Genomic DNA, 26,281 nt, shown 5'->3' with positions numbered 1-26,281 from the left:
CAATATTAATTTAAGTTATGTAAATTAGTGTTAAAACAAGCCAATTACAGCACAAGTTTTATGATTGATTAAACCAAATTAAATGTCAAACATTTCCTTGTTCCAGCTTCTCAAATGTCAGGATTTCTTTTCATATTTATATAAATTAAAATTAAAATAAACATTGAATATCTTTTGGTTTTGAACCGTTGGTCTGACAGAAAAAGACATTTGAAGACTAATTGTTGTGCTCTGGGAAATGAGTCTTATTTTACAGACTAAACAATAAATCAATTAAAAAGATAATAAAACAGATTAATTGATGAGAAGAATCCTAAGTCATGCAGTCCTAATATCACAGGGCTTCAACTATAAATATGAACAATATAAAAACTAAAAGAAATACACATAATTATTAACATGAGAGCTAATAAACAGTATCAAATTCTATCATAATAATTATAATTATAATAACACTGACTCGCCGTCTATGAACCCAGAAGGATGTTGACTGTCAGGTGAAAGGAGACTCTGGTTGGATGTCACCAGTTCGTTGCTCCTTCACGTGCTCTCAGCGTGTAATTACAGTCATTCAGAAAGCACTTGAATGCAGAGAAAGTGCAGCCACAGGCTGTTATCGGCGTACAGTAGACTGAATAACTAGGCTGTGAGCTAACAGCGCTGCAGGCATCATATCTGTAAAGCCGAGTGCTATCACAGTTAGCTTCCAGCGGCGTGTCCACTTACAGTAGCATTAGATGCCGTACTTCTGTAACATGTAGTCGCTTCGCTCTGGGCAACAAACAATACGGGGAAATCACTAATATTTTTGTAGCTGCCTTTTCTAGATCTCATATTTTTTTCAGGTCGATTTATCATCTTGATTCATTTCCTGTCTTTTGTTTTTGAGGCAAAATGTTTTTATTAATTTCCCCTGTCGGTTTCTTTACATTGCATGTTCATAAAATAAAATAAAATCTGTTTTCCAGTCTTTAAGTCACTCTTTCTCTTTTCTCTCTGCATCTGATTTGAAACTCAGAGACTTTATTAGAATCCCGCCCTGTGAGGCATGTTTGACTCTCAGCTCCTTCACGAACGACTCGCTGCTCCGGCTTAAACATAAATTACAAACTGTGAGACATCATCTCAGCACGGCTCAGGAACAAGCAGCCATAGCTGTGGGGAAGAGCCCGTGTACACTTTAACATAGACGAACAACAACGACGTGAAATGTTGGACAAGTGGAAGCTCTGAGCTGCTTGCAACACTTTACAAAATGTCAGCAAAGGCCTCAGGATTCATCCTCTGGGGACGATGAACGTTTAAACCACATTTTATAGAAGAACATCAAATACTTGTCGAGTTATTTCACTCAGGACGAACCTCTGTTGCATTATGGAATCAATTGCAGCGCCATCATGAGCGTCCGCTATCGAGATGTGTGTTATGTAACAGGAAGTCTCGGGTCCGGTCATGTCTTCACTGTTTATAGTCAGTTCATCTCAGCTACACTCGCTCAGTCTGGCCTTTGAGATTCAAACGAGCCTGAAATGAAGAACCTGCTGGCTGAGATGTGGCCATCACACCCGGAGGCGCAGGTAGAAGAGGCCTTTGAAGGACCACAATGGATGAAGAGTCAGGCAGGAGAGATAACCCCCCCCCCCCCCCCCCCCGCTCTCCCACTCCCACTCACACTCATCATTCCCCCATTTTCTGCTGCTGAATAATTCATGATAGGAGGTTTCAATAATTCATGGTAATAACATGACAAGAGTGACTGCTGTGTTCTCAGGGGAGCGGCAGAGGATAAATAAATGAGTGAATGAATGAGAGACCGAACGTATGACATGACGGGACCGGAACATGTAAAGGAGGATCAGCGTTTCTGCTGACTCGGAGGACTGCAGGTCCAGTTACAAGTGAAATCTTTCATTTCATAGAAGCACAACACACATTACAGAATGTGAAGTTAATAAATATATCTATATTTATTGAACCACCCTGAATACTTCCTTCATAAGCAGAGACAGTGGACACACTGTAAATCGCCACATCAGTATTGTCTAATATAAACATAAGTCTTAAGTCTTAAGTGTATAAAGATTAAGAAGTGCTACATTATTCCACTAAATGACGTATTATTCCACAAAGTTCTTTCAAGCCTTCGTTCCCTTGCAAAGGTTAAACCTGAGAAGAGACGGTTTAAGAACAATTAAACCCAAGAAGAAGCCAAACGTTTCTCCAAGCCTCAGCCAGCGTGCATCTATAAACCTTCTGTCCTGATGTCCAGGATGTAAAAGGCAAGTGAAACGTCACACCGAGGTGAAGTCCAGGTGGACGCTGCTTGCTTCTCCGATTACCTTTTCAACTGATATTATTATCCAATAATGACAAAGTGATTAAATAAGATACACAAACTAATTTATCCATACAAGTAAATATCCTGCAGCTGTGAGCTTCGTTCGTTTCCTCTCCAACACTAAACCTCCCTTACGTTAATAGGGTGATCGGGCTTCATGCAGGACTGACCGCTGTGAGCACACGTGGATCAAGTTCAGGTTAACCGCTCACTGTCTTCGCCCAACAAGGACAAACACAAAGTCACAAGTGATGCAGATTGAGGAGGAATATGATGGAAACTACCACAAAGACTGGGAAACTATTTATAGCTGGGTGTTTAGCAACATTTTGAGTTATTTTTCAAGGAAAACGTGAAGAGGCAGAGTAGAAATGTTTATTATTGAAGTCAGACAGACATATCAACCTCTCAGATAAAATGTTGCACACAAACACTTTTGGTGTGTTGGGATCTGCTCACCCAACACACAAACCTCCGACACAGCCCGGCATTGATATCTGATTATTATTAATAGAAACAATGTGTTTTCCTACCTGTGTGAACAGTCATGACAGCAGCGTTATCAGCCTCCTCCCTCACAGCATTTAAAGGTAATCTCCCCCAAAACACAAGAGCTGGCCGACTGTTGGCTAACTCACCTGACCGTCGTCAAGGTAACAGGCACACCCTCCCCCTCCTCTCTTAAACTCACCCACTCAGAGGACGAGGTGTCAGTGATGTCATGTGTGAGGGGAACACATGTGAAGGGGGAGGAAGAGGGAGGAAGGGAAGGTGTCACCCGTCTGATTGTTGGTGCTACGTGATGTCTGACAGACTGAGTTTAACCTTTTAAAAGAAGATTTGGGCGAGAAGGTGGAGCTGGGAAGGGATACGCATTACTGCGCCTCTATCTTGATCGACTGTCAATCACAAGGTAGCCCCGCCCTAAAGCATATATTGACTATTTTACTCTAACTGGAACAATAATGTTTTCATCATCATCGTACTTAAAGACTTAAAACTCAGTATTGAGACATAAACTCAGCAGGAAAATGTTTTTCTGCGGTAATGAATGAAGTGAGAAGTAGAAACATTTTCTCATAGACTTCTATACAATCTGACTTTTCTTTTTTGCAACCAGTGGATTCAGGTTTAAGGCATTTGGCTTCACTTTTCAAACGTAGTAATAATCCCTCTTTGCACACAAGTACATGTCAGAGTCAAAGCTGAAACAAGAAATCAGCTGTGATTGACGTTAACATCAAACAGTTTGGGTCATAATGTTACCATTACACTCTTTTTCTTCCTAATGCGTTTGTCTGACCAGGACGTTTGTTTTCAACCTGTCGGATCGTCTGGGAGAGAACGAGAGGAAGGATCCATCTTCCAGGATGGACAGACATGCAATAGAAAGTTTAGTCCTGATAGCTAGATCACTAACCACATCGTGTGCTTAATATAGTACATATATAATATAGAACCAACCTATCAACACTGAAATCCCAAGAGCTACACCACTGTGTGGCTCCATTTCCATTTACCAATGGCAATCTGTAATACACACATGTTGTTCTGGACTACACGTTAAGATGAAGTGTGCTTGGTGTTTGTGATGAAGCTGGAAGCTGGACTCACCTCTCTTGATGTGTTTGAGTTGTCTCTCGGCCTCGTCTCTCTCCTCCGTCAGTCTGCTGCACTGCAGGAGCAGACAGCAGGGTCAACTGGTTAGATCGTGTTCCACAACAGACTGAGTACACAGGTCACTGACACCAACAGAGTAGAGTTACTCAGACACACACACACACACACACACACTGAGTCACACACTGAGTCACACACACGCTGAGCTGCTACAATGCACCAGTTTCATCCCAAACCACTTGAGATTTACAATTTAAAAAAGACTAAATGGTACCTGGATGCATTAGTCAACATTTAAACTTGGTTTTCTGGTACCAGGGACAGAAGTGGAAGAAGTCAGTAATACCACAGAATAAGAATACTCCATTACAAATATAAGTTGTTCATTCTCAAGTAAAAATAACTATTATGAACAAAAGTACTCATCATGCAAAATGTGTACATATATATTATTGGAATATTATTAGCTCCGCCAGGGACGCTTTCATAAATGAAAATAATGCCCGTATTCACTCCACATATTGTATTTATAGAGATTTATAGACTTATAAACTGCTCTGAATGTGCCTTTAAAACATATTAATGGAAAGCATCCTCCGTCTATCCCTCTGAAATCTTTAAATATTCCAGAGAGCAAGAACATCTTAGCAGCCAACACTTCTGTCTCAGGAGACGAGGAAAGTGTCACCACGTTCTCCTTTTGCCTGATCCACCTCCTGCTGAAGGCTGCACTGCCCTTCATCATCTCAAAATGTTGCCTGGCCTTCACTTCTGATACCAAGCCGACTCATTCTGCTGACTTGACATAACCATCATTTTCACATCCCTTTCCCTTGTTCTGCTATATTTAGGATGAGCAGCTGTGGAGAAGTCCTGTTTGGATGTTGGAGGGGTGACACTCTGGTCGCTGTCGGTTAACAAGTGCAAATCTGCACACACACTCAAGGACAAACTGTAGTTTTCATTTTCCTTCATTCTGGGTGGAAAAGACACAAAGTGCATCAAACTATGGACAATAAATCAAGGTCACTTAAAGACCTGAACTTCATTTAGTCTCATCATAATCAATGACACAGATTTAGTACAGTTAGTGTTCTCATAGATAATAGTTGTGTTTTCATTCAATTGTCAATCAATTAAAGCGCGTTTCCATCAACTAGAGAGGAAAAACTCTGCTCCACAAAGCGCAGTTTCATCAGATTTTGGCGGAGTAAGCTACGCTTTACGTATGGCTGTAACCCGCCAGTAAACACAGAACAAGTAGAGGTTGAGAACTGGAAACAAAACAAGTCGCCACGGTCCTCTAACCATCTATAAGACACAAAGTAGTCACTAGTATTGACCATGTTTGATGCTGTCCAGAAACGAAGACGCCAACAGGAATACAAGGTAAATGTTCGCTACGTCAGAACTTATGCGACAAAGATGTTTCCATATCAACTCCTCAAGCGAACATTTCTCTCCTGGTTGAATCATCGGGACAAAAGATGATAGAAAACATCTGGTTATTGGATCAAAAGTCTACACTGGACATAAACATGGAAGGAAAGAAGTGAACTAAGCTTCCCATGGTGCACTTCAGGAAGAAACATCCAATCACTGATGACCCTGAAGGTTCATCGTTGACCTTCAGCTTTCTGCTCAACCAAATTACTTTGTGGTGAATTTCCTTTCGTCTTATTTCCTTTAATCTCAAGTTAACAAGACAATAATCAACTCATCGTCCATCTGAACTGAGGTTACTGCTTCTTTTCTTTAGCGATGTAGTTCTGAGTGGACGCAGTCGATAGTGGAGTATCTGCAATGCTGCTCTTCTCTGCACACGCTTCATTAAAAATGGTAATTGGAACTCGTGGAGCGTTCAGTGACCTCCTGTGGAGCGAAAGTAACTACAAACAAACAAAGAACAGAGTCTTTGGGTTCAGACGACCTCCAGAAGAAAGAACAACTAGTTATTCTGGAGCATCACGCAGACTGGTCATGGTATCATGAGTGATCTTGCCTCTTGGTCTCTCTCTTCAGATACATCTGCACTTTCCCATCAGTGTCAGTCGTTACCTGTCCACCAGAAGCCTTTAGACTTCCCTTTTATTCCAGATCCTGCCCACCCATCTCCCCACCTACGCCTCATTTGCTCATCAGCCCTGCAGCACATGTGCCAGCCTCTTATACTCAGAGGTCAGGTCGTGTTATTTGCTGCCTGTCTCCCAGTAAGCTTATTGTATCCTCAACTATCTGCATTCAGGAGCTTTCTCGTGCTCCCTCACACTCACCTGCCTGACAGAAACAGCTGCTTGTACAGTGTAATCAGGCAGACAGTGCAGGTGAGCTGAATCTTCCTGACGACGAGACTCCGCCCTATCAATATTTGTGCGACTTTTACTCCCTCTAAATCAAAATGTGTCACAATTCGAGCAAAAACAACATCTCCCAACAGTCCTGGCCTCCACACAAATGCGCTTTCTCCTCTTTATCAACTTATAACTGAAACCGTACACGCTGACTTCAGTGGCAAACTCTTGACTTAATGAGTTTACATAGAGCACCTGAATGCATCATTAGTTTTAGCCCTTAACAAGTATTAACCTTTGGTTTGCATACATTCTCTGGATAATGACATCTGATCTGGGGTCTGTGTATTTCAACCTGCCTGGTATTACAACACGCCTCGATTGATCCTCCATGGTAGTTGGGCGAGGCTGGCTTTCTTGGACGAGCATCAGATACTTGCCAGGCTGACCAAAGCTCGCAGGAAGAGGCAGTCAGGTGACCTTTGTGCTTTCGTTGTACTGATTGCACTTACACCTGACTGATACCTGATCCTCTCAGTGTATTCACACCTGGCATTAACATGTGTTTTCCTTTTCCAGCTACGGGTATCCAGCTACAGTTCACATGTTACTGCCAGCTGTAAATGTGTTTGATCCATGTGAGACCTTCTTGGGATGCATCCTGTGACATATGTATCATCACCCACGACCTTAATTAAAACTAGATGCACATCTGATTTAATCTCTTTGAAAGACGTCGGCACATCGACACAACCACCAAACCTCATCCGCTCCCAGTGTAGTGTGGACTAATGTTGGAGTAATGACAGATGTTTCAGAGGCATCATGACATTTAAAGAGTGTTCGACCTGATGTGGATGGAGATGTTACACTTTGAGTGTCTGCAGGGTGTAACTGCGTCAAAGCCGATATTCACAGATACAAAGGATAAAAAGGACTCTCTCTCCTTCAGCTGCAGGAAGCACTTGGCCCACTTTCTCTCTGCTCTACCTGCAGTCTCACAAACTGTCAGCTCAGATTTCCCTGAGGGGCACACTGCGGGCAGCGGGTTCACCGGCAGACAGACAGCGAGGCACTGCCGCTGCCAGGGTGCGCGGTTCTATTCCCTGTGCTGCTCAGCGAGTACGGGGATGCACAACTACACTTTTTTCTATTAAATAAAAACCATATAAATCCCCAGTTACTGCAGAAAGGTCAACATGTAGTCAGCAGTAACACGTGGCACCTTTGCTATACGTTCGTCTTCACACTGGGTTAGCTCTGCTGCTCCTCGTTCATGTGCTCTACATGTTTTGCAGCAGCTTCATTAGAAGCAGCGCTACATCTTCTTTTTAGTTGGGAGTGTTTACATCAGCTGAGCATTTAAACACTGTTGGAACAGAGACATTCTTTGATTTGAGCATCAGCTGGGGACGGCCCTCCATCATGGCAGGACAGACCGTTGTTTTAATCCAGATTCTGTTCCATCAGGCAGACACAAAGTCTATTCTTCTGTCTCCCTAAAAAAGCCTGTTGGGTGTTCTGTCCATTAGCTCTGCAAGTAATGGTTATCTTCATGTGCTGTCTAAAACATTCAGGAAATAAGCCTGTTACAGTTTCCCAAAGCACAAGGTGACATCGTGCGTGTTTTGTCTGACAGACGTTCAATTTACTTTCACATGAGACAAAGAAAAGCAGCAAAACTTCACTATTGAGAATCTGGAATTGGACACTTTTTGCCAGAAAATGTACTTAAATGATTAATTAATTAATAGTGAATAATACACTAATTGTTTCAGCCCTATAAGCCAAATTAAATGAGTATATGATGCTTCTTTTCATTCGAACCCAAATAAAACAATGAATATTTTACGTCACAAAAACATTTTAAAACTCAAAAGTCCACTTATGAGCTTTCAACTGCATCTCCCGGTCTTCCCTCAGGTGTGTCATCACATGTGTGATCATGTGAAAACAAGTGACTGTGCTGGTCAGGGGTCATGTGATGACACATCTGAGCCTGTCACTGAATGAAGACCATGAAATGTAGCTAGAGCTCTGGAAGACAGTAAGTGGACCTTCTGTTCTTAGATTACATTGTTACGCATTTCCTCAAAGGTCAAGATTCATTTTAAGAGGACAATTTCGTTTAGCATTGAACACAAACGATCGCATATACCTAGCCTAGCCTGAAATGCAGTATGGGAGTTGTAGTTTTTGAATGCTAACATAATAATTTGACTTTAAGAGGGTTGGAGTCCATTTATCTTTGTGCAGGGTAATGACATTAACACACTTCTAGGGTCAAGGGTTCAATTCCCAGTACCTGAATGACTAGAGGAATACATTTATATACATGTATACACCTTAATGTGTTGGATGTGTCACAAACTGAATGGGGAGCAACGCAGGGGTTGCTGGCTCTGTTCTCTATCTGTGGGTCAGAGAGAGAATAACACTGTGAGGGTTCAGCTCCCTTTGGACTCAAGGAAGGAAGCAAGGCACTGTTACTGCAGGTTTAGGGGTTTATACTTGTAGGTCAAAGGGTGGAGCGATAGGCTAGGCGCTGTGACTCCACAAGGGTGGTGTGGTCAATTCCTTGCGTAGATAAGTGGGTAAAGCAAGGCAGTACCACCAGGAGTTGTGGGTTAAATTCCCACTGTATCATTCCTTATATTGGAGGCTTTAGGGTAAAACAACCTCCACCCAACAGCAGATTAAAGGCAGCTGATGGAGTAATGAAGGTTTTGCTTCAAAGAGATGGACTCATGTAAATATCAGTTTAAACCTGCGAGGCTTCTTCTGTGTATTAAAGGAATGAAGTCAGACTATTCAGCCCATAATAAGAACGTCAGCCTCTTCACACTCAGCACATTTATCTCTAAAAAAAGACTCAAATCCATTTAGAAATCATGAAGTTTCGCCGTGAAACCATCACAATCTATAAATCTCATGAAGAATCTCTCCTCTCCTCTTAAATGGCGAGAAGAGCGACAGATTTAGGGAGGGGTCCGGCTCTTTGATGTCTACAATAACCTCCAGGAGAAGCCGGCCGGTGAATTATACCGGATGAAATGAGCCTTCCAAATGTCCCATCTGAGCCGGAGAGACACGCTCGGATCTTTTTGGACACACTTTGAGCGGATAACATGCAGAATAAATGACAAGAAGCAAACATTTGAGCTGCTGTATGCTTTGTATCGGTTTACCTCTGTGTGCATGTGCGCGTCGCTCTCCTCCTCGCATCCCTCCATCTGCGCGGATGAAGAGCAGGGAAGCATTTTCAGGGAAAAGAGGGTGAAATATTCCTTCCTTTCTAACCAGACACGGTTATTATAAATACAATGAAGCTACACAGAGGTCTATTCTAGCAGCACATGACTGGGTTCATTCCCCTTCTCAGCACATGGATGGAGAGCTCGGTGCGCTGCTGCTGCCGGCGGACAGGATCCTCCTCCTCCTCCTTTCACTGACAGCATCATCTGGCTCCCCTGAACCCCTCCTCCCTCCTCTTCCTCCTCCTCCTTCCTCTTCCTCCTCTCCCAGTGCTGCAGGCAGGACTAAACCATTTGTCAATAGCGAGATGTGATGCTAGATATACATTCTGCAAAGGATTTGTGAACTATGTCTGCTTCGTTTTGAATTAAATGTAGCTTGCACGTCTTCAATTGAGCACTAATATTATAATGATCTCACCGTAGTCACTTTGAGGCCCCCCACTAAGGGAGCCAGGGTGCGTTGAAGTGCTGATGGGAGAGTCCGACATGCGGAGATTCGGTCAGCTGCGAGACAATCGTTGCATTCAAGTTCAATTTTGTAGCAGTTGAAAATAATGAATGACCCAGCACACAGCCATGAATGTGTGTTTAATGTTGGCCTGTTGTCATTGTAATAGCCTGCTGTATTGGAGGATACAAACATAGCCTGCTATAAGGCTATATCCTGTTTTAAACATCAACATTAACACAGCCTATATCACAAATCACACTTGCCACAAAGCCGAGGTTATACTCAGTTTCACGCTCAGTGTGTGTATTCAAATGCAAATTAATACACACACTGTTTGGTTGCGTCCTCCAGGTCAGCTGCAAAGGTCAGCCTTTGACACTGAGCTTTGTGGACACATTTATACAGGGGGTAGTGTGTGTGCGAGCGCGCGCGCGTGCGTGCGTGCGTGCGTGTGTGTGTGTGTGTGTGTGTGTGTGTGTAAATAGCTGTTCTGCAATGACATCTAGGGGAAAATACATGCAATTACAACTACAGAATCTAAACAAATTTTATTTTCATGATGTGCCTATTTATAATTATTGTAGAGAAAAATATAAAAAATGTACAAAAAATAAAAAGGAGATATATTGTTTTACATTTAGAAAACAATCAGAGGTAGATAGTAGCAGAATAATCTACATGTGCCTTTATATGAACAGTACAAGGAAACATAGTACCAGGGGAAATATGGTGCAGGTAGCTGTTTACATTCAGGAGGAAACGATAGTTCTGGTTTTCACATTACTAAACACACACACACACACACACACACACACACACACACACACACACACACACACACACACACACACATGGAATTTAACACAATGTAATACAAATGCTAATATCAGGCTACTACTATCCATTGTGCTGTTTTAAACTAAAATACCTAGTATTAAACTATACAATAGATAATAAATAAATTACATATAAATAAGTGAATACGTGAAGTTTGTCAGATCAACACAAAAATGCTATCATGAATAATTCAATAAATAAAAGCAAATAAATGAACCTTTTTACTACATTTTTACATTTACAAATACTTTGATCAGCCAAGAAACACATTTAATACAAAAACACCGATAGCATGACTTCAGTTTGCTGTTTACTTATATCTTTTTAAACCATAAGTATTATATGTATCCAGTTTGAAGACACAGGTCACGTGACTCAGTGGTCATGTGACAGACCGGTGTAAACACGGAAACGGCTCAGGCTTCACTTTCTTCTCCTTCCGTTAACGGTCAGTTTACCTTCTCACCGTCTCCGTAGCGAGTTGTTCTCCCGCGGGCTGTGTCGGTGTCTGCTCTCCGAGAGAACACGATGGATAAAGTTTTATTTCTGACGGTGACTTTGAGTCTGTTTGTAGTTATAACTCAGGTGAAGTGCAGCTCCTCCAGACTGAAGAGAGTCACCAAGGCACAGGTGAGACCGCTGCTGCATTACTGCCAGAGCCACGCGCATTACTGCTAACACTACCGTAATACTACCGTAATACTGCTGACACTACCGTAATACTGCTGACACTACCGTAATACTACCGTAATACTGCTGACACTACCGTAATACTGCCGTAATACTGCTGACACTACCGTAATACTGCTAACACTACCGTAATACTACTGACACTACCGTAATACTGCTGACACTACCGTAATACTACCGTAATACTGCTGACACTACCGTAATACTGCTGACACTACCGTAATACTACCGTAATACTGCTGACACTACCGTAATACTGCCGTAATACTGCTGACACTACCGTAATACTGCTAACACTACCGTAATACTACCGTAATACTGCTGACACTACCGTAATACTGCTGACACTACCGTAATACTGCTGACACTACCGTAATACTGCGGACACTACCGTAATACTGCCGTAATACTGCTAACACTACCGTAATGGTGCTAATACTACCGTAATACTGATAATACCACCGTAACACTACCGTAATACTGATAATACCACCGTAATACTGATAATACTACCGTAATACTGATAATACCACCGTAATACTGATAATACTACCGTAATACTGCTAACACTACCGTAATACTACCGTAATACTGCTGACACTACCGTAATACTGCCGTAATACTGCTGACACTACCGTAATACTGCCGTAATACTGCTGACACTACCGTAATACTACCGTAATACTGCTAACACTACCGTAATACTACCGTAATACTGCTGACACTACCGTAATACTGCTGACACTACCGTAATACTACCGTAATACTGCTAACACTACCGTAATACTACCGTAATACTGCTGACACTACCGTAATACTGCTGACACTACCGTATACTGCTGACACTACCGTAATACTGCTAACACTACCGTAATACTACCGTAATACTGCTGACACTACCGTAATACTGCGGACACTACCGTAATACTGCCGTAATACTGCTAACACTACCGTAATGGTGCTAATACTACCGTAATACTGATAATACCACCGTAACACTACCGTAATACTGATAATACCACCGTAATACTGATAATACTACCGTAATACTGATAATACCACCGTAACACTACCCTAATACTGTTAATACTACCGTAATACTGATAATACTACCGTAATACTGATAATACTACCGTAACACTACCGTAATACTGATAATACCACCGTAATACTGATAATACCACCGTAATACTGATAATACTACCGTAATACTGATAATACCACCGTAATACTGATAATACTACCGTAATACTGATAATACCACCGTAATACTGATAATAATACCGTAACACTGCTTATTATACTGCTAACACTACCGTAATGCTGCTAACACTACGGTAATACTATGTAAAACGAAGATTGCACATTCTTTACACATGAACTGGGGAAGTAGAAACTTGCATTAGCACATAAAATACACGATAAAACAAAGAAGTTGCGATAACAATCTTTTATGTTGGTGATTGCAACAACACATGCACACTGTGTTAAAAGCCAACATGAGGATTACATCACACAGGTTTCAAGTCTGGGCAAGTTCTCATAAGGTTTGGAATGAGCTTAGACCTGAAGGTGGAACAGTACCGGCACAGTAACGTGATGCATCTATGATTTGTAGTAAATAAATGTGAAAGCTCTGACTCTGCGTGTCCACTCTGTGTGTTGGGACAGGTTTTGGGTTTTGATTGGAAGAACTGCGGGCAGCCAGACGCTCCAGCTGTTCTGAAGACTCTGACTGTGTCTCCAGATCCCATCTCCATCCCGGGAGACCTGACGGCCTCCGCTGCTGGATCCACATCTGTGGAGCTCGCTGCTCCTCTGGCTGTAAGTACAATGACGATGTGCTTATGTGCAATACACAAATATGATCCCCTACTACAGGCGGACATACAAAAGGCCCACCTCCTCTGCTACATGGAAGCAAGACACACAGACTTTATAGTTGTTTAGCCACTTTTGTGTTGTTTTGTGTCTCTTAGTGGTTGTTTTGCTCATTTCCATAGTCGTTTAGAGCCTCATGTGAGCTTCATGTGAGCTTCATGTGAGCTTCATGTGAGCTTCATGTGAGCTTCATCTGAGCCTCATGTGAGCTTCATGTGAGCTTCATGTGAGCTTCATGTGAGCTTCATGTGAGCCTCATGTGAGCTTCATCTGAGCCTCATGTGAGCCTCATGTGAGCCTCATGTGAGCTTCATCTGAGCTTCATGTAAGCTTCATGTGAGCTTCATGTGAGCCTCATGTGAGCCTCATGTGAGCCTCATGTGAGCTTCATCTGAGCTTCATGTAAGCTTCATGTGAGCTTCATGTGAGCCTCATGTGAGCCTCATGTGAGCCTCATGTGAGCTTCATGTGAGCTTCATGTGAGCTTCACGTGAGCTTCACGTGAGCTTCACGTGAGCCTCATGTGAGCCTCATGTGAACTTCATGTGAGCTTCATGTGAGCTTCACGTGAGCTTCACTGTGAGCTTCACGTGAGCTTCACGTGAGCTTCACGTGAGCCTCATGTGAGCCTCATGTGAGCCTCATGTGAACTTCATGTGAGTCTAATGTGAGCTTCATGTGAGCTTCATGTGAGCTTCACGTGAGCTTCATGTGAGCTTCACGTGAGCTTCACGTGAGCCTCATGTGAGCCTCATGTGAACTTCATGTGAGCTTCATGTGAGCTTCATGTGAGCCTCATGTGAGCCTCATGTGAGCCTCATGTGAGCCTCATGTGAACTTCATGTGAGTCTCATGTGAGCTTCATGTGAGCTTTATGTGAGCTTTATGTGAGCTTCACGTGAGCTTCACGTGAGCCTCATGTGAGCCTCATGTGAACTTCATGTGAGCTTCATGTGAGCCTCATGTGAGCTTCATGTGAGTCTCATGTGAGCTTCATGTGAACTTCATGTGAGTCTCATGTGAGCTTCATGTGAGCTTCATCTGAGCCTCATGTGAGCTTCATGTGAGTCTCATCTGAGCCTCATGTGAGCCTCATGTGAGCCTCATGTGAGCTTCATCTGAGCTTCATGTAAGCTTCATGTGAGCTTCATGTGAGCCTCATGTGAGCCTCATGTGAGCCTCATGTGAGCTTCATCTGAGCTTCATGTAAGCTTCATGTGAGCCTCATGTGAGCCTCATGTGAGCCTCATGTGAGCCTCATGTGAGCTTCATGTGAGCTTCATGTGAGCTTCACGTGAGCTTCACGTGAGCTTCACATGAGCCTCACGTGAGCCTCATGTGAACTTCATGTGAGCTTCATGTGAGCTTCACGTGAGCTTCATGTGAGCTTCACGTGAGCTTCACGTGAGCTTCACGTGAGCCTCACGTGAGCCTCACGTGAACTTCATGTGAGTCTAATGTGAGCTTCATGTGAGCTTCATGTGAGCTTCACGTGAGCTTCATGTGAGCTTCACGTGAGCTTCACGTGAGCCTCATGTGAGCCTCATGTGAACTTCATGTGAGCTTCATGTGAGCTTCATGTGAGCCTCATGTGAGCCTCATGTGAGCCTCATGTGAGCCTCATGTGAACTTCATGTGAGTCTCATGTGAGCTTCATGTGAGCTTTATGTGAGCTTTATGTGAGCTTCACGTGAGCTTCACGTGAGCTTCACGTGAGCCTCATGTGAGCCTCATGTGAACTTCATGTGAGCTTCATGTGAGCTTCATGTGAGCCTCATGTGAGCTTCATGTGAGTCTCATGTGAGCTTCATGTGAGCTTCATGTGAGCTTCATGTGAGCTTCATGTGAGCTTCATGTGAGCTTCATGTGAGCTTCACGTGAGCTTCATGTGAGCTTCATGTGAGCCTCATGTGAGCTTCATGTGAGTCTCATGTGAGCTTCATGTGAACTTCATGTGAGTCTCATGTGAGCTTCATGTGAGCTTCATGTGAGCTTCATGTGAGCTTCATGTGAGCTTCATGTGAGCTCATCAGGCTGTTGAGTGGACATAGAGCTGTGAAGAGCTTAACACGCTTCTCTCATTGGATTTACTCTCAAAGAAAAGTGAGAGGCTGAAAAACTATTCAGTGTTCCAAAAGACAAAGTCTTGAAATGCCCGTTGTTTGGTACAGAGAGTTTTATGTCTTTAATTCATATTCTAGATATTTTTTAATCGGTCCTGCGACTGAACCAGGTTCATTAATCTACTCTGTTCCAGCTTGTGGCTGCAGGTTTGCAGGTAGAAATTCTCCCTCTGCAGAAGTTTATGAGGCAGTGTTTATGAGTGTAAAGTGTAAAGCTGCAGCCGGTGTACACCTGCAGGGATAATCTCATGACTCAGCAGGTGTGATCTGTCTTTGATCACATGCTCAAAGCTTCCTGCAGCTGACCTACTAATGCTCTGCTCTGGATACAACCAGCACACTGATTCAGACGTGTAAGAAAAAACTACAGCTGCAACACTTAGTTCACTAATCATTAAGTGTTCAGAGAATCCTACTGTCATTAAACATGTCTGTATGCATCATATTAAAGTGAATATCTTCAGGATTTGGACAAACTTTGCGACATTAAACATAATCAGCAGAATAATCAATAATGAAACAAGTCGTTAGTTGCAGCAATAGAATGAACAGATTAATAAATCACAGTACGAGTCATTGTGGGCTTCCTCTCTCGCTGCTCTTCAGGTGAACGTGACGCTGGAGAAGGAGGTGGCAGGTTTCTGGGTGAAGGTCCCCTGTGTGGAGGAGTTGGGCAGCTGTCACTATCAGGACGCGTGTGGCATCCTGAGCCAGCTGATCCCTCCGGGTCAGGACTGTCCCGAGCCGCTGCACACCTACGGGCTGCCCTGCCGCTGCCCCTTCAAAGCTGTGAGTCCTTTTACAAGAAGCTGTTAACGAATGAAGAGGGAACTACTCCTCGTGTATACATGTGTAGATATATATTTAGTTTGAATAACCTTTAGACCTCTCTGTGTCCTCAGGGCTCGTACTCTCTGCCTCAGTCCGACTTCTACCTGCCCTACATGGATCTGCCCTACTGGCTGACCAACGGGAACTACCGTGTGCAGGGCGTCCTGGGCAGCCAGGGCAGTGAGCTGGGCTGCCTCAAAGTGTCTCTCTCCCTTCACTCCGACTAAACCGACCGCGGCGATGCTCGGGAGGTTTCAGCTTCTTGTTTATTTGCATAGAGAATCGGGAAACGGAAGCAGAAGATGCAGAAAGTGTTGGAACCTTAAAGCTCACAGGGGTTTCTAAAACATATCGTTAGACGTTCAATTAAAGAAAGACGAGAACAATGTTAGACAAATACAATAACATTTGATTTAAACAGTTTATAGTCCTTAAAGAATCCAAAGACAACATGGAACTTGTTTGTACGCTGCTCCAAACATTCACCGTGTCTGAACTCAAACACTTCACATCGTCCTGCTCGCTGACGGTAACGTGAAGATCAAGCGCAGCACCGGCAGCTACAACAAGCTGCAAATACTCTCTTACTTCGCTGTGTGTTCACAAGTATAGGAGTTTCAATCAAAAACAGCATTTTATTTGATTTGTTTTTACTTATGAATTGATTTAAAACTAATGATTGAATACAAACAATCTTTATTTCCAGCTAAAGACAAACACGTCACGCTGTTTGTTCAGGCGGGTTTGAAAACTTTGAATTAAGTTGTTTTGTGTGTGAAAAGATCATTTTTAATATTTCCTTTCCCGTGTAGAGATCACGACAGGCTCTTATTTCTCCACCAGTGAACTTTAAAGGGAGTTTCAGGTTTCTGTTCTGCTCTTAGAAAAGATCAAATATTGTTTGCAGGTAAATTTGAAAGTGAAAACCTTTCGTGCCAAAAAATATATATAATTCATTTTATTACACAAAGGTCAACGTGCCTCGCTGCTGAACTGCATTCTGATCCTGGTCACTGAAACACACACACACACACACACACACACACACACACAGTGACACAGCATCACTTGTCTCACTGTTTAGATGTATTGCTCATAAACCTGATGAAGCTCACATTAAATAATAAACAGATTTGTTAATGAACTGTAAAAACAAAAGTAGCGTCTGCTGTTTGTTCTTCAGACATCATGGCGTGTTCTCTTTGCTTCCATCATTGATTGTTTTGGGGTTTTTTAACTTTTGAAAAGGTTTTCGACCAATGAGGAGCAGCTCTGCTGGGAGTTCATCTCCTTCAGGATGTAGAATAACTGATAGCAGCCAAAGTGTGTATTTTTACTAAGTGCCTGATTACATCACTGTATTTAAAATGAAATAAAGAATTCTGACGTTATTAGTTCATTATGATTGTAGTTTGACTAAATGTGTTGATCGCAACGATGATGACGTGTGTTTGTGAATGATTCCACAGTTTCTAATAAACAGTATGCCATAAACTGTGTTTGTTCATGTTCTTCAATACTTACCGACATTGAACCGGAGAAGATTCTTCCTCATAACGCAAAACAAGTATTGGAAGGTTTTTTTCAAATCTTCTCAAACAAGCAGGAAGTGAAGCTGCCACAGTCTACGTCTGTTTCCTGTGTGTGCCAAAGTTAAAACATAATGATGCCTAGAAACGGTTCGATGTACTACGACTCCTCTCAGTACTCCTAGTGCTCCGACCACCAGTGTGCACTTTGAGCATATGTTCAGTATGTACATTGTACAGTACTACAACCTGCTTTGTTCACAGTGAAGCAGCAGCTCCATGTTTCATCACAAGGTGGCAGCATTTATTTCCCTCTGCAGAAGAAACAAACCACAACCTTCAATCAGAGCTCCTCAAAAATATATTTATATTCATGTGGAGCATAACAATGGTGCAAGTTTAAAAAAAGTTTTTTTACAGGGATGTTACAGTAGAAGACTGTTGTGTAAAAACAGATCCACGTTTCACCACGAGGGGGCAGCACTTCCATGCAAATCTGATGAGTACACTTCACACACTAAATACACACAAGTATTAACTCTGAGACATTTAGCTGCACTGCTACTATTACTACTGCAGATACTGTAGGTAGTGTATTTATTTATACTCAAGTAGAAGTCCTGCAAGTGTACTTAAAGTAAAGTACTGATTGTGCAGTAAATGTTTTATATTACATCTGATGTTCCTGCTACATTAATGTGTGTGTTACATGTTCCTGCTGCATTAATGTGTGTGTTACATGTTCCTGCTACATTAATGTGTGTGTTACATGTTCCTGCTGCATTAATGTGTGTGTTACATTAATGTGTGTGTTACATGTTCCTGTTGCATTAATGTGTGTGTTACATTAATGTGTGTGTTACATTAATGTGTGTGTTACATGTTCCTGTTACATTAATGTGTGTGTTACATTAATGTGTGTGTTACATGTTCCTGCTGCATTAATGTGTGTGTTACATTAATGTGTGTGTTACATGTCCCTGCTACATTAATGTGTGTGTTACATGTTCCTGTTGCATTAATGTGTGTGTTACATTAATGTGTGTGTTACATGTTCCTGTTACATTAATGTGTGTGTTACATTAATGTGTGTGTTACATGTTCCTGCTGCATTAATGTGTGTGTTACATTAATGTGTGTGTTACATGTTCCTGTTACATTAATGTGTGTGTTACATTAATGTGTGTGTTACATGTTCCTGCTACATTAATGTGTGTGTTACATTAATGTGTGTGTTACATGTTCCTGCTACATTAATGTGTGTGTTACATGTTCCTGTTGCATTAATGTGTGTGTTACATGTTCCTGTTGCATTAATGTGTGTGTTACATGTTCCTGCTACATTTATGTGTGTGTTACATGTTCCTGTTACATTAATGTGTGTGTTACATGTTCCTGTTACATTAATGTGTGTGTTACATGTTCCTGTTGCATTAATGTGTGTGTTACATGTTCCTGTTACATTAATGTGTGTGTTACATGTTCATGTTACATTAATGTGTGTGTTACATGTTCCTGCTGCATTAATGTGTGTGTTACATGTTCCTGTTACATTAATGTGTGTGTTACATGTTCATGTTACATTAATGTGTGTGTTACATGTTCCTGTTGCATTAATGTGTGTGTTACATGTTCCTGTTACATTAATGTGTGTGTTACATGTTCATGTTACATTAATGTGTGTGTTACATGTTCCTGCTGCATTAATGTGTGTGTTACATTAATGTGTGTGTTACATGTTCCTGCTGCATTAATGTGTGTGTTACATTAATGTGTGTGTTACATGTTCCTGTTACATTAATGTGTGTGTTACATGTTCCTGTTACATTAATGTGTGTGTTACATGTTCCTGTTACATTAATGTGTGTTACATGTTCCTGTTACATTAATGTGTGTTACATGTTCCTGTTACATTAATGTGTGTGTTACATGTTCCTGTTACATTAATGTGTGTGTTACATGTTCCTGTTACATTAATGTGTGTGTTACATGTTCCTGTTACATTAATGTGTGTGTTACATGTTCATGCTACATTAATGTGTATGTTACATGTTCCTGTTACATTAATGTGTGTGTTACATGTTCCTGTTACATTAATGTGTGTGTTACATGTTCCTGTTACATTAATGTGTGTGTTACATGTTCCTGTTACATTAATGTGTGTGTTACATGTTCCTGTTACATTAATGTGTGTGTTACATGTTCATGCTACATTAATGTGTGTGTTACATGTTCCTGTTACATTAATGTGTGTGTTACATGTTCCTGTTACATTAATGTGTGTGTTACATGTTCATGCTACATTAATGTGTGTGTTACATGTTCCTTTTACATTAATGTGTGTGTTACATGTTCCTGTTACATTAATGTGTGTGTTACATGTTCCTGCTGCATTAATGTGTGTGTTACATGTTCCTGTTACATTAATGTGTGTGTTACATGTTCATGCTACATTAATGTGTGTGTTACATGTTCCTGTTACATTAATGTGTGTGTTACATGTTCCTGTTACATTAATGTGTGTGTTACATGTTCCTGTTACATTAATGTGTGTTACATGTTCCTGTTACATTAATGTGTGTGTTACATGTTCCTGTTACATTAATGTGTGTGTTGCATGTTCCTGATACATTAATGTGTGCGTTACATGTTCCTGATACATTAATGTGTGTGTTACATGTTCCTACTGCATTAATGTGTGTGTTACATGTTCCTGATACATTAATGTGTGTGTTACATGTTCCTACTGCATTAATGTGTGTGTTACATGTTCCTGTTACATTAATGTGTGTGTTACATGTTCCTGTTACATTAATGTGTGTTACATGTTCCTGTTACATTAATGTGTGTGTTACATGTTCCTGTTACATTAATGTGTGTGTTACATGTTCCTGTTACATTAATGTGTGTGTTACATGTTCCTGTGACATTAATGTGTGTGTTACATGTTCCTGTTACATTAATGTGTGTTACATGTTCCTGTTACATTAATGTGTGTGTTACATGTTCCTGTTACATTAATGTGTGTTACATGTTCCTGTTACATTAATGTGTGTTACATGTTCCTGTTACATTAATGTGTGTGTTACATGTTCCTGTTACATTAATGTGTGTGTTACATATTCCTGCTGCTATTTTGAATGTTTCCTTCTGCAACTAACCTCAACTAAATATAGAAATCATAACAATACTTCATGTGTTCCTTATTATGACAAAGACACTTGAGTGCGCGATCAGATTGTCTGTTGTGAATGTTAACAGGAAGCAGCAAAGAAAACAGAAAACAAACGGAGGAAAGTGAGGAATTACACTTCCACACGTCCAGCAGCTGGAGATGATTGAAGACTTGTGAACAATGAGCAGGTAAGTTAGTAAGTTCATGTCTGAGCAGTTATTTCAACACGGATGAAACACGTAGTTCTTCTCAATGAGCAGCTTGTAGAACCTGCACAACGGTGTCCAGAAATATAAATATCCTAATCCTGTTCTTGTGTGTTTTCAGCCTCCTGCTGATGGAAACCAGCTTCTGGCATCTGGTAATGTTCATTAACGTCTCTGTGGTCCAAGAGATGAAAGACTGAGTTTACATCACACGGCTGAGCAGTGACTGAACCTCCACAGAAGAAACAAACCACAACGCCCAATCAAGCATCAAGGACACTCACCTCTGCCCCCCCCCCATACGCACACATACACACACACACGCACACACACACACACACACACACACACACACACACACACACACACACACACACACACACACACACACACACCTCTGTGTTTCTGTAATGAGCAGACCTTAAACACTAACAGTATACATAACAAAATACATTAAAAAGTATTCTAAACCAGCAGCTGCACAGCATGTGCCTTTTAATTTGGATAACATAGAACTCTGTAATAATAATAACTAATAATACTATTCTTAATAATAATAATGTTTTTATTATTATTAGTATTACTAATATATATAATGTTGTTATTATTATTATTATTAATAATAATAATATAAATAATGTGAATATTATTATTTCCAATTATTATTATTATTAATAATAATAATATTAATTGGAAACTTGCAGCTAAATTCAATGAAGATCTTTCATCTCCTTGAATCCTTTTAAACAAGGTTGTGTTGATAATAATAATAATAATAATAATAATAATAATCTTTATTTGTATAGCACCTTTCATACAATAATTGCAGCCCAAAGTGCTTCACAGCAAAAACATAACAATTAGTACAAGATGAGACAGAATAAGAGCATTTACAGAACAATAATCACAGTGTTGATGTACATGAGTCTGAAGTAGCATTAAAAATAACATAGCTGAATTAAAATAGTATAAAATAACAGAATTACAATAATATAAAATAGCAGAATTAAAATAGTATAGAATAACATTGTAAATCATGCCTAGTTTCTGTATCTGTGCCGTACTTAACGACCCTACTGCCAGGAAATCACATTCATCACCATTCTTGTAAATGCTTTAAACTATCAGAGCCATATTTTGAAAGCATGAGATCAACAATGGGCCCCTGTGGCCCTTCAACTTTCTCCAATACACATTTATCAGAGAAACTTCCTCTTTTTCCCGTAAATAAATGAATCACAGATTTAAAGCTGCGATCGAAATACATTTCCTGCGAAGCTTCATTGAAGATCATTTTTAATTTTTAGGAGACAGGGAGAGAACGAACACAGGCTGATGGTGGTGTTTCAGAGCTTCAGGTTTGATTGAGGTTTTGTACTGTGAGGGTTAAAGTTCAGGTAAAAGTAAAAGTAAACAAAAATTAAGATAAATCTTTCTGCACAATTTAAGCACCGACCACCGGCTGCTACAACGTCTGGACTTTACACCTTCATCTGTTCGATAAACAAGACACAGAGCAGAGCAGATATTCCTGCTGTAGCTGACCAAAACATAAAAGCACATTTAATTGAATTGAATGTGGACTTTATGAGGAACAAGTGATCTACAGCCGTCTATAATCTCAGACAGGAAGTGCGCTGGCAGAGAGAAGGTCGTCTGGTTTCACTCAGAGAGAAACACACAGCATGTGGACGCCACACACGTTACTATAATAATAATAACACACTTGATTTATATCATTTGTTTATTATCTTGCATTGTGGGAGTTTGGCCACCAGAGGACAGAACAACGTTTCACTTGTTAAAGTCTTTACAAACAAACACTTGAGGAAACTTCCTCTCAGACGTGTTCATGTGACTTTAGATGTGAATTAGATTAAAATACTTTTTTATCTTCATATCTTCATCTTCAGTAGATGTGTAGGAATGACCAGAACGTGTCACAGCGTGAGTTTAAAGGTTTCTCTCTCCGCTCCGTGTGCTCCTGCTGAAGATTCAGAGGAACTACATCACAACAGTCTCTCACAGATTCTCTGTGGATTCAGAGATGAAACCTGAAAGAAGAACTCAGAAGACTCGATGATTACATCACATGATTACTGCAGTCAGTTAGAGCTCAGAGGTCAGTCGTGCTCTTAATCTCTTGTGAATCTGACACATTGACGAAGCAAATTAGTGACAATCCCTCAAAGTTAATCTAATAATAGACTTCGTCACTGAATGTAAATGTGTCATGAAGTAAAGAACAACAAAAACAAAAAGTAAAAATCTAAGTAAGAAAGAAGTTGTTATAACTACTTCCATGTAATCTATTGATGTTTGGATGTGTGGATGGTTGATGGCCTAGTGGTACGCCTTCCAAACAAAAACACTAGAAGGTCAGGAGTCCAATACCAGGCTGCCACCATTGTACCCCTGAGCAAGGCACTTAACCCTGAGCTGCTCCAGGGAGACTGTCCCTGTACTTAGTTCAATGTAAGTCGCTCTGGATAAGAGCATCTGCTCTATGACCTGTTTGTCTGTTCTTCCATGTGTACGATGCAAACAGGAACTACTAATAGTTGATTAGCACTACCCTCAAAGCATTATGGGAATTGTATTTCCAAAACTGCCTGGTTTCCATACAAAAAAACGAGGAAACTTCTTATCTCCCAGATTCCAGTCCGTGGAAAGAGGAATTTGTCTGTAACTTAAATGTATTAATGTTTCAAACCAAACATTTAGCCTCTTTAACCTTTTCTTTTTATTATAAGTATTGTAGTATTGGAAGTATATTGTTTCAAAAATGTTATCCACGGGTTTAAAACTGTGCGGAGAAAATACATTTCTCTGATAAATGTAATTGAGAATGCAGTTTAGTTGTATGGGAACGCAATCTTTTGGAGACAGTGTTGTATTAAAAGACAAAAGACTAAAGGCCCAGAAGCACCAAACAGACGTCAAAGAACAAGCGGCGACGGAGCCGGCCGCTGCGTCTTGGCCAAAAACTCACGTTTGAACCCAACAGCTAACGACAAACTAGCACTTACGATCTGCATCTGCATTAGAGGAAACTCTCCAGAACAGCAGGCAGCGTCTGTATCCGTCTTTAGAAACCAGAAAACATCTTCTCGTGCACTGAGTCGCTTAAACTAAACAGCCAATCAGAGTGCTTTATTTTACCAACAGTGCGGGACACACCTCAAAAACATGTCCGACAGACGCTCACCGTGAGTCAGGGCCTTAAGTTATATGTTAAGAATAAGGGACAAAACACATCAAAGTGTTTTCATGCTACATGCATATTTACACACATATCTACACACATATCTCATATCTACACACATATCTACACACATATCTACACACATATCTACACACATATTACACACATATCTACACACATATCTACACACATATTACACACATATCTACACACATATCTACACACATATCTACACACATATTACACACATATCTACACACATATCTACACACATATCTACACACATATTTACACACATATCTACACACATATCTACACACATATCTACACACATATCTACAACACATATTTACACACATATCTACACACATATCTACACACATATCTACACACATATTTACACACATATCTACACACATATCTACACACATATCTACACACATATTTACACACATATCTACACACATATTTACACACATATCTACACACATATCTACACACATATCTACACACATATTTACACACATATCTACACACATATCTACACACATGTCTACACACATATCTAACACACATATTACCACATATCTACACACATATCTACACACATATCTGCACACATATCTACACACATATCTACACACATATCTACACACATGTCTACACACATATTTTATACCATATCTATCTACACACATATCTACACACATATCTACACACATATTTACACACATATCTACACACATATTTACACACATATTTATACACATATCTACACACATATTTACACACATATCTACACACATATCTACACACATGTCTACACACATATTTATACACATATCTACACACATATCTACACACATATCTACACACATATTTACACACATATCTACACACATATTTACACACATATTTACACACATATCTACACACATATCTACACACATATCTACACACATATCTACACACATATCTACACACATATTTATACACATATCTACACACATATCTACACACATATCTACACACATATTTACACACATATCTACACACATATCTACACACATATCTACACACATATCTACACACATAACATATCTACACACATATCTACACACATATCTACACACATATTTACACACATATCTACACACATATCTACACACATGTCTACACACATATTATACACATATCTACACACATATCTACACACATATCTACACACATATTACACACATATCTGCACACATATTTACACACATATCTACACACATATCTACACACATATCTACACACATATTTCCACACACTCCATATATATACATAATTTAGTGACATACATCAGTATGTGTATTTGCTTCAATAGAGGTTTACGCATTGTTTGATATTTATTTAATATGAAAGGGAATGAGTGTGTGTGTATGTGTGTGTGTATGTGTGTGTGTGTGTGTGTGTGTGTGGGTGTGGAGGAAGATCCACAATCACAGGAAGAACCATTAACCCTCCAGATATACACCCAGAAATGTTACGATGCTGCCGTTTCCTCCGTCTGTAGTTCTGTGTACCGCCTTTATTTAATCAGGTCAAAACCATGACAATAAGAGAACACACACACACACACACACACGCACACTCACACACACACACGCACACGTACACACACACACACATGTGAAGATAAGCGAAATGAACAATGTCTTATTCACTAAGTTTACATCAGGAGCCCGATATAAAGATCCATACCATATGTAAATAACAAATATATGTTCTGACAACATGATCTCAAAGGTCATGAGAAGGTCACCTTTGCATCTGCATGGATTACCTTGGTGCCATGAAGTCTG

The 26,281-nt window shown here is 40.5% G+C and overlaps 2 protein-coding genes across 3 annotated transcripts in view; one reads left to right on the top strand and one right to left on the bottom strand.

Moving 5' to 3' along the window:
• shtn3 (shootin 3) overlaps nucleotides 1–9,677 on the bottom strand; it is a 34,962-nt gene extending 25,285 nt beyond the window's left edge. For both annotated transcript variants that reach the window (XM_029442355.1, XM_029442356.1), the window contains exons 1-2: nucleotides 9,438–9,677; nucleotides 3,953–4,013 (exon numbers count right to left, since the gene is read on the bottom strand). In XM_029442355.1, coding sequence (XP_029298215.1) covers nucleotides 3,953–4,013; nucleotides 9,438–9,509 — 133 coding nt within the window. In that variant the 5' untranslated portion in view covers nucleotides 9,510–9,677. The remainder of the gene's footprint in view (nucleotides 1–3,952; nucleotides 4,014–9,437) is intronic.
• Nucleotides 9,678–11,198: 1,521 nt separating this feature from the next.
• On the top strand, nucleotides 11,199–17,813 carry gm2a (ganglioside GM2 activator). The gene is made up of 4 exons (XM_029440888.1): nucleotides 11,199–11,424; nucleotides 13,156–13,308; nucleotides 16,095–16,277; nucleotides 16,391–17,813. Exons 1-4 carry the CDS (start codon nucleotides 11,323–11,325, stop codon nucleotides 16,544–16,546), a joined length of 594 nt encoding a protein of 197 aa, XP_029296748.1. The 5' UTR covers nucleotides 11,199–11,322; the 3' UTR covers nucleotides 16,547–17,813.
• Nucleotides 17,814–26,281: the final 8,468 nt, after the last annotated feature.

Source organism: Cottoperca gobio, chromosome 10 (genome assembly GCF_900634415.1).
Source record: "Cottoperca gobio chromosome 10, fCotGob3.1, whole genome shotgun sequence".
Lineage (NCBI taxonomy): Eukaryota > Metazoa > Chordata > Actinopteri > Perciformes > Bovichtidae > Cottoperca > Cottoperca gobio.
The sequence above is the reverse complement of the archived record's forward strand: the minus strand, read 5'-3'. Positions and strand labels throughout refer to the sequence as shown.

Bases quoted from the DNA above. Each gene is read 5' to 3' on its own strand.
- gm2a (XM_029440888.1), top strand. From the start codon at position 11,323: ATGGATAAAGTTTTATTTCTGACGGTGACTTTGAGTCTGTTTGTAGTT. The intron at 13,309-16,094 runs GTAAGTACAATG...GCTGCTCTTCAG, and splicing joins AGCTCGCTGCTCCTCTGGCT to GTGAACGTGACGCTGGAGAA. The intron at 16,278-16,390 runs GTGAGTCCTTTT...CTGTGTCCTCAG, and splicing joins GCCGCTGCCCCTTCAAAGCT to GGCTCGTACTCTCTGCCTCA.